The sequence below is a fragment of the Dermacentor andersoni genome, chromosome 4, assembly GCF_023375885.2.
Source record: "Dermacentor andersoni chromosome 4, qqDerAnde1_hic_scaffold, whole genome shotgun sequence".
Taxonomy (NCBI): domain Eukaryota; kingdom Metazoa; phylum Arthropoda; class Arachnida; order Ixodida; family Ixodidae; genus Dermacentor; species Dermacentor andersoni.
The window spans coordinates 73,534,078-73,547,168 of record NC_092817.1 but is presented as its reverse complement, the minus strand read 5'-3'; the positions used below and the strand labels follow the sequence as shown (position 1 = coordinate 73,547,168).

Here is a 13,091-nt window from a genome sequence, read left to right as displayed (position 1 = left end):
TGAACACAACAATGTGCAAGTGTGATTAAGATGCATTCTGGCAGCTAATGCAAACTGTACAACCACTTATGCATTTTTGCAATGTTACTGCATTAGAAAAAAGTAACCATAATTATACATAACCGAGGGGCCTGATTTTTGTAAATCATGAACACACAAAGCCAATAGATGCGCGTATATATATATATATATATATATATATATATATATATATAGTGCAACTGATGTTCGTCTGCTTCGAACCGCCGTCAGTTGCACTTCGCTCCTCGAAGAGGCAAAACATGTGCTGAGTGAGCCCCTGAACAGCACTTCACAATGTGGTGAACTCAGTTTAAATCGTGGATTCCAGACCTCAAAGAGTCGTGACGCAGTTCCTGACACATCTCTCTCCTATACAGCTAAATCGCGACCGTTCTTTTCCCCAAGGATTTTGCATTCCTTTTTATTTTGGCGCACAGACTCAGTAGTCAGATTTACTTGTTATAGCGATAGTGTGGCATGGGAGCATTGCAGTGAGCAGTTTGTTTTGCCACAGAATGCATACAGAAATTGACGGTGCATTGACTGCTTACTGCTATATCCAATATATTGTTAAGACTACTGTTTTATAAGTGGGTTTGACTGTATTATGTAAGCTAACACTGACAGCATTTCAGAACTAATTGGCCACCTTTTTTGGTGCTGCATGCAGCATATGAAAGTGCTGGTCTGTCACAGTGCAAGCCACTTTTTTAAGTATGTTAATAGACACATTTCAAGATGTGCTGGAGATGCTTCACAGCAGTCACTGGAGTGCTTGTAGTACACCTTTTGTAATGTTAAAGTGTACTTAAAGCATACCAGCATGACCTGTAGCATAGTGTGTTTCACTTGATGTGTCTGAAAATGATGCAACACAGGGCACAACAGGCATTTAAATGATTCTTGTGAGAAAACTTTGTGTCAATAAATTTAAATAGCTACAAGTTCTGTAACTAGCCAATTAACAAAATACATTATTAAACATTCAATTGGCAAGGTAGGCACGACAATAAGTTTCCATTATAAATGGAAACTTTATCCCTTTTACAGTGTGCTTCATGATTGTCTTTAGTACTGCAAAATGGCAATGCTACTAGCCACTGCTTCCCTGATAAACTTTAAGCTTATTTATTGTGCCAAACCAAAACTGTGTGCATCAGGTGCGCTACTGCTATGCCCAAACTGAACACGCACTGGCGACATGAAAGAGCACTATCACAATGGCTCTGTAGCTGCCAGTGTAATGTGGTGGCAGACTAATGCAGTCTTTTCATAATGGCATCTTATACCCTAGTCAGATGGGCAAATTTAGTGACATTTCGAGCAAGTGTACTTTGCCGTTAGTGTCACTCTGAGGCTGTCAGACAGAAAGTTTAGTGACACTTGCTGTGGAGTGCACTTGCCAGCAAGTGTGTTCGAGGAACTCGCTTCACTGCGTCAAGGTGTGTAGCCTTGATAGCAATGTGTCAAGAATAAATAAATAAATGCTCACAGCGGAGTCAGCACTAACTATAAGACCAGTTTTTCATGATTTCAAATGTTATAAGCATGTTTGTGACCTCAGTGATGCCAAAAAAAAGCTTGAAACGTTCACTTTAGTCAGATTCCAATATTTTGGCCCTGTGGATACCTTCCTTGCTTGCATTGTTAATGGGACTACAGTATTTCTATTTTTGATGGCGGAGGTTTTTGTACATAAGCATTCTTTCGATATAAAACAACACTAGTTTCTAAAACTCAAAATGCCTAGGACCATATCAAGCCCTGTGGCTTCATAGATCGCCACTGTCATCAATCCCAAATTATACCTCATTTTGCTGTTCTGTGTGTCACTTCCGCACCACCAAAGTGACACTCAGTGAGACGAAGTGCACTCACTTGAAGTGTTGCTGAGTTTCCTCGTATGACTTGGGCATTACACATCTACCCTACATTCACACGAGCGCAACGTCTAGCCGTGAAATTTGTGACCAAGTAGCTATGCTACCAGGCAACACATACATACACACATAGCATATTTACTTGCATAATGATGGCACTCGCATAATGATCGCACCCCTGAATTTTGTTGTCAAGATTCATTTTCTTTTCTTTCCTGCGTAATGATCCCCCCCCCCCCCCCCCCGAACTTGCTGCAGCGATAAGTCGTGTGCCAAGTCTAGCTAATGATGATCACGCTTACCACCTGTCGAATGCTGTCGAATGGCACACAAATGACATTTCAAGACATAAAAAATGATCTGCATGCACTGGACAGATTCTTAAGTAGATGCCTCATTTCATTCCTTTCATCACTTTCTGCACTTCCATGAAAAAAAAAATAAAAAATCTGCGACCAACCTTGCCTTGGCTTTAATATTTGCAGGCTTTATAATGGTTGTGGTCAACAACAACAACAAAAAAGGCGCCTTTCGATTCCTCTCGTCTGCACTCGTGGGCACACAACAAATTGCGAGCTGCAACGATAGAAGCCACGTTTACACTGATACATTAGAAGTGTACCCCATTCATACGCCAACGCTTGTAACACGGCTAAGATATTCGTCCACCCCCAGCAAAAACATGGCGCATTAGGGTAGTAGTGAAGACAAATGCCGTAGTTTTCGCAGCATGCCCGCCATGTGTTTCTATGTCACTGGCAGCTAAGCACGCCTATCTCCGTTTCTGTCCCATCAAAGTGGACATGGCTATGTTATTGCTGCAAACTTGCCGATATTAACAATATTATTCATTACTGATATGGAAGAAACTGTTCTAATGCATGTAATGTATTCACGAGAAGAAAAAAAATCGCGTACGGTGCATTCAGCTTGCTCCGCCGTTGGTGTCCCACACTGTTACAGTGGCAGCCGCCTGTTTGTTGACCTCTTGTCATCCCACAGCAAAAATGCGGGATGAAAAAAAAAAGTTTTTTCTTTTTGCGGTAAATTTAACCCACGTTGATCGCACCCCTGAATTTGTGTCAATTATTTTGACAAGAAAGTGTGATCACTTATGAGTAAATATGGAAAATAGTACAGTTAAACCTCGATGTAACAAAGTCCGTAAAATCAGCAATTTGTTTTCTTATATTGAAATTTCATTACATTGAAACTCGACCTTTTATGCAAACAAGTACAGTCACTGATAAACTTTTCTTACATGGACTGGGCTGCAATATATTCCTAATTATCAGGCAATCAGGAAAACCAAATTTGAATAAGATAAAGCTAATTTTGTTGAATTTGAGAGTTGGTGACGAAAGATACGGTTTCATGCCATGTCGACGGTATCTTCATATTGGTGGTATGAAGCAAGGCCAGCCATGCTTTCGCATCGACTCTCGTCTCCCAGAGTGGCACGACGCTATCATGAAAAGCGCCAGCAGTGGGCAGTAAATGCTTCCGCCTGGTTGGTGTCTCACTTCGACATGTCTGTGAAACTCGAGATTACACAAACTCCAGCATTAAATGCGCGAGAAGACAGCACACCATGATGTCACACCATCTCGGCTCGCAGTCTTTGCACATGTGACAAATTACCTCTAAACAGGGCACGTGGGCTGCGTATGTGCTCATCCACGCTGACAGTTATGCACAATTATAGCCAGGCTAGAAAAAGGTGCGCACCATCCTGCTTCCATTTATTGTTACCGTTTTCTTTCGCACCGACTGGGAAATTTCAGTATATTGAAATCATGCATAAACGTACTTCATTATATTGAGCTTCAAAATACAGTGGAACCCTGTCCATATGTTTTTCACCGGACTGGGGCAAAGAAAAAAAAAAAAATGTAACAGCCAGGAAAACGCAGCAGCAGTGAGGAAAGCTCTGAAAATGAATGAAAACAGTGTACTTTTGACTTGAAACTGTTTATTATTTACAAAGTTGCCTTTCAAGGCTTAAAAAATATTGAGAATAGAGGCTTGCTGTTTCTCTCACTGGATAGCACTACACATTTCTCAATCGCCTGAAAAGCCTCACTGCTGTCGGCATCGGTTTGAGGTGCAACGTACGTACACAGGAGGTCTACAGCAGTGACTGCTTCCGCAAAGCTTTGATTTGTTAAATCCCCAGAATCTTGTGGCTTGTGCTCATCGTCATCATCGCAGGCATCGGTGTTGTCACTCAGGGCCGAGTTTGCAATGATCTTGACGATGCTCTGGCACTTCGATGTCATGACGGCAGCATCCAAGGCGACACAGTCGTTGTATGAGACTACAATTGCACCCAGCGTATCCATCTCCTCACAGCGCTCTTGGTCATGAGTGGCTGCTGCTGACTCTTTAGGCTCTTCAGCTTGTACCAAGGCCATTTCCGCTTCCCCATCCATGTGGAAGCCACATCTCGTGAAGCAGTGCTGTGTGGTTGATGCACTCACTGCAGCTTATGCTGTAGTGGCGTAGTGCATTGTATCAAGTACAGAGATGGTTGCAGGCTGCTGTCCACGATCAATACATGCCAGACAGTGCTTCACGATACTCTTCCGATAGGTGTGCTTTAAATTCTTTTTGATGCCGGCATCGAACGGCTGCAAATGGATTGTGTTCGGTTGAAAAAAATACACAAGCTTGATGTTCGAAGAAACGGCAGGTTTCTCTGGTAGGCTGCATAGTTGTCAATAAAAAGGAGAAGACTCCTGCACTGCGAGCCCATCTTATTGTCGGGGTACTGAAGAAATTCTTCGAACAAAGGACAAGTCATCCACACAAGACTGTTGCTTTTGTAGTGCCATGGCAGTAGGTAAGTGTTCTTCAAGCACCGTGGATTCCCATATGTTCTGATCACCCGTGGCTTTAGCTTGTCCGAGCCATCCATATTGCAACAAAGAAGCACGCTCAACTAGTCTTTGCTGCATCTGTCTCAGTGGCACACTTCGTTTTTCAGGCTAAGCGACTGATGGCTGCACCCGAAAGAAGAGGCCGGTTTCGTCAGCATAATTGTCGCAAGGCTCATATGGTTTCCCTATAACTGAGAGGCAATTATAGAGGAAAGTATGGCCTTTCAATCATCCATTGTGTCTATATTGATACTCGCCGCTTCTCCGCTGAATGCCCTATAAGCAATGCCATGCCTCTTTAAAAATGGTCAATGCAGCCATTTGACGCCATAAAGTCTACAATGCCCAGTCTATCTGCTACTTTTCATGGCCTTCTCGCGTAAAATTCTGCTGTCGAAGTTCACACCAGAAGCGTGAGCTTGCTTTAAGTTCTCCAGCCTCACCAGAAAGTTCGAGGGAGAAAAATTCTGCTCAATAAAATTCAGTAAAATGTTCTCAAGATATCATTCCCTAACTTTTATGGAAGCATCAGGGAGAGATTCCAAACATTTGTGCCAATTTTCATCAAAACCCATGAAGAAATAAGGAAGTTGATTTTCAAAGCCACGTCCCCCCTTAACCACGTCAGAAGTGCCTCGTCGAGGTTCTTGTACTTAGCGCCACGAGTCCACTTAGCTTTTCTGCCGAAAAGCGTGGCATTTCCTTCTATGTCGACCCATTTAGTGATCATGCTGTTAAGTGTCAAGGGTGGTAGTCCGAGGCCCTTGGCAATGTTGGCTCTTTTGTACACTGGCTGCTTGTCGACTGCGTTGAGTACATCAAGCTCTCTCTTAAGGGAAAGCGCCTTCTGTTTTCACAATGCCATCAAGAAGGCACGGCAAAGACCAGTTCGAAGGTGCCACTAGATGTCCATCCATGGATCGCCATCTAGTGCTGGCGATTCCCACTTGCGTGCTGCTCCGTGCAGCCAGTTACATAATCAAGCCAGGCCCAGGCTCGCCAAAGTCAAACTGGCAGTTGGCGCTCGTCGCTCAGGCAGGTTGTGGGTGCCAGGTGGTGACATATGATATGGGAATGTTTTCATAGTTCTCATGTTTTCATAGGATGTAACAACGGGGTTTTCAATGCATGAGATTCTATGCGAGCTATGCCAGGACTGGACAAAAACGACATAGCAGCTGGGAAAACGCAGCACCGGCGAACAGAACAGCGTGGTTCTACAGTACATATGTTCTATGGACAGGAAGTTACTAAAAAAGTAAAATACAGTGAAACCTCGTTAAACCGTAGCTGGCCGGAACTCAGGAAAAGTACGTACTAAACGGTAGTACTGCTTAACTGAAATAGCACGAGATCACCCACTTACCTGTCAAAAACGAAACTCGGAGAGAGAGCGATGAAAGGGAAGCATGCAGTATTTATTTACTTCGCGCGGCAAACATGTTATTTTCGTTTGATGCCGCGGCGGCCTAGCAGCGACGACAGCGGCCTCAAACTTGCTGAAGATGTGAGCCAGCTTTTCAGCCAGCCCCCTCTTCTCGGCAAACACACGTATGGCAGATTCCTTGTTGGCGTTGCATATTCTCCGTGCACAGGCACGGTAGCGCTGCAGAAGTCACGGGGCACCTTTTCATTGCGGGGTGCTGTTCTCGTCGCGACGATGGCATTCATGAGGCTGACGTAATGCGCAGATTCTGCTACTGTTGGGCCTGAATCGCCCGTGCTGTCACTTTCCGTGTCGTTCTTATCACTGTTGTTAGGCGGCACTTCGGGAACAACAGAGGCAACGATGGCGAAAAGTCGAACCTCATAGCCAACATCTCTTCGTGGTCGCAGCAGCGCTGTCGAGCAAGTTCTTCGCATTCCAAATGTCACACACCGCAGTCAACAGCAGACCCATGTCGCGTGCCAGCACTAACTTTTCATGTCACGTTTGATAGCACAAGCAATGTAATTTTTCTTCTATGCTGAGCACCCGGCGTCTTTTTTTATCCGAGTTTCGCCATGACGTAAGTTCTTGCTTGCACGACGCCACAATGCTCTCTGGCACGGCGCATGGCACGGCACTCTCTGGCATGACACGGCGTAATGATGTTAATGTTGATGTGGCGTCACGCGCAAGGCGCTTGGAGGCCGTTGTGCTGATCTGTGAGGCTTGTTCTTCTACCGGGCCGCCTGATGGAGACGACGCACCGCCGCATTTGCACGACTAAATGTGTAAACACTACATGTTAACCGATACGTACGCAATAAGCTGGTACGGTTTATGCGGATAAAAAACATATTATGTTCAATGGCTGCTGAGTCGCGGATTTGACTTTACTACTTTTAAAACGAAGCTACTGTTTAAGCGGGTACAGTTTAACGAGGCTTTACTGTACATGTTATATTAAGAATTTAATTATATTGAAGTTTGTTATGTCAAGGTTTTAATGTATATGTATTTGTTTTTTAAAGACACTTTCAGGGGAGGAAGACGTAGAAAATGCCAATTTACGATTCACAAATGCCAACTTTCAAATGTTGAATGTGACAGGACAGAAGCTTTTCCTGCCATTGCACTCACCTTATCCTTCACCTGCATCTCAACAGCAGAGCTGGGCAGTTCGTCGAGGATCTGGAGCTGGCTTTCGTCCATGCTGCGACTGCTAAACTTGGACTCCGACCGGCTCCGGGTCACATTCGACGAACCACCCTTGCCCTTGTCGACCACAAAGTGCACAATATGCTTAGCATCTTGTGAAGAAGCACCACTACTGCTGGTGTGCTGCCGCTTGGACTTGGAACTGCTTTTGCCACTTTTCCGGTCAGCTGGAAGAAGGGAGTCGAACGATGCCTTTTGCGCAACAGGTGCCGGTTGAGGAGGCATCGCAGCAGGCTCCGGAGGGGAAATTGGAACATCCGTGGGGGAGTATAGCAGTGGCGTTGAAACATCCATATCCACAACACCTGTCTGCTCTGCTACCCGTAACGCTGGTTCAGGGGGCAAGCTGAGAGTCGTTGGGGCAGTAGGTGCAGTGACTATGGGTGGGGCAAGCCGCACGATTGGCGCTGGCGGTGGCCTCAGTGGCATGAGGCCCATCGGCGGGGGTAGAAGTGCACCGAGTGCCGGTGGCACAAACGGTGCCCTAAGGCCAAGGATCATGGGCGCCGCAGCTGGAGCCCAGGCACCAGCCAGATTTCCCACCACCGTAGTGAGAGGCCTTGCCGGCAAGAATGGTGGCGGAGGTTGCAACTGCAGCCCTGCCATGGTGGGGAGCACTGGTGGGCCACTGACAGGCGCTGCAACTGTCACCGACGGCAAGGGCAGAGTTGGTGGCAAGGATGCTGCTGTTGCCATTGCAGTGCGGGCCGGCGGCTCTGGTTCTGGTGGAAGTGGTGGCAACTCCGGCTCAGGAGGTGGGCATGGATCGGTCTCGGTAGCCGTTGCAACTGTGGCCATCGGTGGTGGCGGTGGGCTTGGGCTTTTGGTTGGCTCACAGGGGTCGTAGCTGTTGTCCTCTGGCGGTGATGGGGGCGACCGCGGTGACAACTGTATGGCGGAGCCGCTTGACAAAATGGCCATCTGGGGTAACGGTGGTGATGGTGGCTCCGGCGCCTGAGGAGTCGCTTGTGATGATGTCGGTGACTTGTCCGCAGCAGCAGGCGATGGGGGTGACACATGCACTTCTGGGGGTGTGCTTGGCTTGTTATCTACAAAGCCATCGCTCCCCGATGGTGAAGACGCTGATGCCTGATCACCGAAGTCATATGCCGGAGATGCTGGTGACCTCTCCATCGCCTCTTGCTCATCGTCTTGCTCGCTCGCTTCACTTTCGTCCCTGCCACCGTCATGGCCGATTCGATGGTGGCGGCGTCTCCTTTTGGACGAACTCTCGTTGGCATCACTGTCACTTCCATACTGTGGTGTGGCAGGAGAGGCCTCACGCTTACGTGACCGTGACTCCCTGACACTAGGTTTAGGATGTGCATCGGTATCTTTCATTGGCACAGGCGCCAACTTTGTTTCCTTCTTGCTGCGGTTGAAATTTACATTGATTATGATGCTGTCACCCTTGGCAATCACCTCTTTTGACTCGATGGGTGTGTGTTCTTCTGCCTCCTCTAAATAAGGGCTGGGTGACCGTTCTTTCCGCCGCTCATGCTTATCGCGCCAGTAATCCTTCTCGACAACCACCTTAATCTTTTCTTCAGTCCGCCGTGGCTCCCTAATTACCTCTCGCGACTCCCTAGTTTCTCTACCTTCCCTAGATTCCCTGCTGTCCCTCGATTCCCTGCTGTCTCTCGATTCTCTGCTGTCTCTCGTCACGTCTCTCGATTCCCTGTTGTCTCTTGACTCCCGCGTGTCTCTTGACTCCCTAGTATCCCTAGAATCCCTCGCATCTCTCGACTCTCTTCCTCGACTGCCATCATCCCTTGAATCTCTTGTTTCTCTAGAGCTTCGCGCTTCTCTTGAGTCTCGTTTTTCTCTCGAATCCCTACTGTCCCTGTCATCATAGCGTCTTGACTCTCGGTCATCTGCTCGACGTGAATCCTTGTGCTTAGAGGACTTCTCTGACGAGCGCTCGTCAGAGTGGTCTCGATGGTGTCGGCTGCTGTGGCTGCGCTCACGGCGTTCTTTCGAGTTGCTCCGTCGTCGGTCCTTGCTACTGTGGCGAGTGCGCTCTTTGCTGCTGCTGCCACTTCTGCTATGCTTGTCTCTCTCCTTATATTTGTCCCTGTGGTCTTTGTGTGATGATGATGATGACTTGCTGTCCTTGTGTGATGACCTCTCTTTTTCTTTGTCCTTTTTGTTCCAGTCGCGCTTCTTGTCAGGGCGAACGTAGAGCTCCCGGTCGGGGCGCCGTTCCTTCTTTTTTGGTGGTGGTGGCGGTGAGGGAGAGCTTGCCCTCGCCTCAGTATCCTTGCGTGCCACATTATCGGAGCGCTCAACCCGACTGTCTCTCTCACGTTTTTTGATGTCGCGCTCCTTGAACAACACTGTGTCATCCCGCTGCTTTCCGTCTCGGTAGCTGCGCTCCCGTGAGTGCTTAGACAGTTTTTTCCAGCTGATATCAGTGCCCGAGTCAACCCTGCTCAACACACTGGTGCGCTTTACTTCTGCATGTGATGCCACTGTCATACTTTTGCCATCACCTGCAACGCTGGATTCGCTATCAGCAGCATGACTGACTGCCTTGTCGCCCCTCTTGATTTTGGGGATCCGCGGTAACTCGGAAATATTGATACGTGGTGCCAACTCAGCCAGGTCATTTGCAGGTGGCTCCACATCCTTCCGTCGTCGGCTCGAAGAGGATGGCGAACTCTCCTCAATGATCTCTCCTTCTTCACGGTCCTCATTGCTGCTGTTGGTCCGTCGGTGACGCCGATGCTTCCGATGATGACAGGTCTCTTTCTTGTGCTTGCTCTTCCGCTCCTTACGCTGTGGCTGCTCCTCCCCCGACTGGTCGCACCGCCAAGGTTCCTCCTGCTCCCTGACTATGGCGTCCAGGTTGTCCACCAAGCCATCTGCACTACCCGGCTCTGATATATCTTCCATGCCATTGCTGGTATCCTCAATTAGGCCTTCTTCTTCGGATGAGGAGATATCCTCAGTCTCTAGGAGGTCGCCAAGGAGGGCACCACCATCATCTGGCTCCTTTGATTCTTCTGGCACCGGGGAAGCGATATCCTCACCTGGTCCGCCCACCACCAAGCTACTCTCTTCCTGCTCCTCCTTATCGTCCTCTTCCGGCTCAGCCTCGGGGCTCTCAATTTCTTTTGGAGAGGATGAGTTGTCTTGGGTGTCTTCTTCTTCACCCTCATTGACATCTGAAATCACCTTTTCTTCGTTTTCTTGCCCATCTTCATTTTCTTGCCCGTCTTCACCTCCTCCTGCAGGCTCTGCCACTTGCTCATCTGCTGGTGCTGCTTCAGGAGAGACGGGTGCTGAGGATTCCTCTCCACTCTCAATTGGTGAAGCCCCAGGAACCACATCTTCTGATGGCGATGCCGGCACGTCAACAGGAGCGGCAGGCGATGGTGTTCCTTCTAGTGGAGATGATAGACAGTCTTCAGCTGGGGGAGATGCAGGTGCATCTTGCACGAATGAGGGGCCCTCTTCTGTGGGGGATGCTGGAGTGTCTTCAACAGGCACAGAACCTGTTTCTTCCTCTTCAGTGTTCATCTGTGAGTTTTCTTCCTCTTCAGCTAACGGTTGCACTTCTGCATTTTCTTCTTCCTCCTCTTCCTCACCCTCCTCACCATCTCCTGCTTCTTCTCCATCATCATCACCCTCTTTGGCTCCACTACTTTCATCTTCATGCTGGTCACCATCACTTGAGTTTCCATTCTCAACTATTTCCAGTCCACCTTCTCCGTCTGATGCTGGCGATTTGGCCTCATCATTGTCAGGGGACGGACTTCTCACATTATCTGTTTCCAGGATGGGCCCTTCCTCCTCACTCTCTTCAGCTGCTTTTGAATGATCATCTGTAACTTCTTCATCCTCCGGCACCTCAGCGGCATTTTCTTGCTCGTCAATGACCAGCTCATTTTCACTTGATGATGCTTCCTCGTCATGGTCCACGATGCTGGCTGCGACACGCCGTGACACACTCTCTCTGCCAACGGATGCTGTTGCAGACACTCTCATTGGGCTTTCACCATTCACTGAAGGTTCTGTATCATCTCCATTATGATTCACACCATCCCCCCCACCACCACCACCACCACTATCATCACCATCGTCAATGTCACTATATATGTCAATGTCATCGTCTTCCTCAACTGGGCCATTTTTAGTCCGGTCCCGGCCATTTTTGCGTGCATAGGCATCTGGCGGAGATGGAACCATCAAGTTGTGGTAACTGCCACAGCCTTCCCTTTGTGCATGGTCATCATGCCGACTAGGTGTTGTGCCGTTGTCCCCCGCTGCACCAACATAATTCGAAGTGTAGCCTCCCCCACTTGATGCTCGTCTGCTGGGAGCCTGGTTTGCCGAGCCTGTTGAGTGGCCACCTATGCTTGAGGGCGGAGGAGAAGCTGGGGATTCAGCAGGTGAACCAGGAGGACTTCGGGGGCAATTGCGCGCCGATGAAGGCACCGCACGTAGGTCAAGGGAGCCGTCACGTTGCACAACGGCACCCGCGAGACCTCCTTTGGAATGGAACACAGATTGCATCTCCAGGATGCTGCCCAGTAGGTCGCTGCATGCTGGAGGAGGAGAAACTTTGGCCAGAGCTGCACGTACCCTGCAAGCAGTGGGTACACACAGCTTTGTGATTAACTGGTTTAGCAGCACTTCCCGAGTGGGAATGTGCAAGGGTACAGTTGAACCTCATTATGTGTACTGAAGCCACAGCTGATCTTAAAGTGACGTGTTTACTCCTGTAAGGCCCGCACTTTTTTTCTTTTGATATCTTACAGGGTTTGGGGCTCATAGGAGGAAGGCTTATGACTACACAAAGAAGCCTCAAACTGCACTTTGACTTCTATGTAAAATAACACAATGACTTGGGGCCAACTATGAACAGATTTATAGTTTTTCGTACATGGAGAATGTTGGGAAAATATCTGAACAATCAGGCCAATCAGCAAAAAATCTATTGCGATGGTAAAATTGATATCATTGCTGTAAATGTTTGGGGAGCAAAATGTTTAGGAAGAAAAGGAGAAAGGGACAGAAAGAGTGCCATAAGGAGGATGTGGTGACCTATCTGTCCATTTCTTTTTTTTCTTTTTGAACATTTTGTACAAGAACCACAGACAGCTAAGAACCTACTAGCCCTACATTGTACCTTGATTTCATTGCTTTTTAGGTCACCGGCAAAGTGGAACATTCATTGGCAGACTTTTGCTCTGTGTTGTGCTCCATGTAAAATGTATATTTACTTTAAATTTCGTAACGGCTGAGGGTTTTCGGTGTGTTTCGCATTCTCCCATCAAGTAGCTCAATGTGCATCACAGGTCATTGTAAGTGCAGATACCATGATGCAATCTTGACTCTGCGACACCCAGATGAAAACTTCAGCAATTGGTGAGTTAAACTTTTTTGCAAACACGATTTATTTTTCATAAAACATACGGCAACGTTCATAAAATCCTAAAACAAGTCTAAATTCATAAACCTTATGGAAAATTTGGGAGAGTTGGCAGATGTGCTCATTCCCATGTATGGTCGCTGCATTCAATACAGTGTGCCTCAGGTACCCTATTTTTATGCTCTAACCAGCACCAAAAATTCAACAAATATAACAGTAGAGTGGCGTGCGGGTTATATGCAAATTTCACCTTGAGGTCTGGCTTCATAGTAGTGCAGTGTGTATTTCTG

General features: G+C 47.6%; 1 protein-coding gene across 4 annotated transcripts in view; it reads right to left on the bottom strand.

The window, feature by feature from the left end:
* The window catches only part of LOC126536319 (uncharacterized), a 118,163-nt gene that overhangs the window by 5,490 nt on the left and 99,582 nt on the right, over window positions 1-13,091 (bottom strand). For all 4 annotated transcript variants that reach the window (XM_050183238.3, XM_072287869.1, XM_050183237.3 and 1 more), the window contains one exon: window positions 7,347-12,012. In XM_050183238.3, coding sequence (XP_050039195.2) covers window positions 7,347-12,012 — 4,666 coding nt within the window. The remainder of the gene's footprint in view (window positions 1-7,346; window positions 12,013-13,091) is intronic.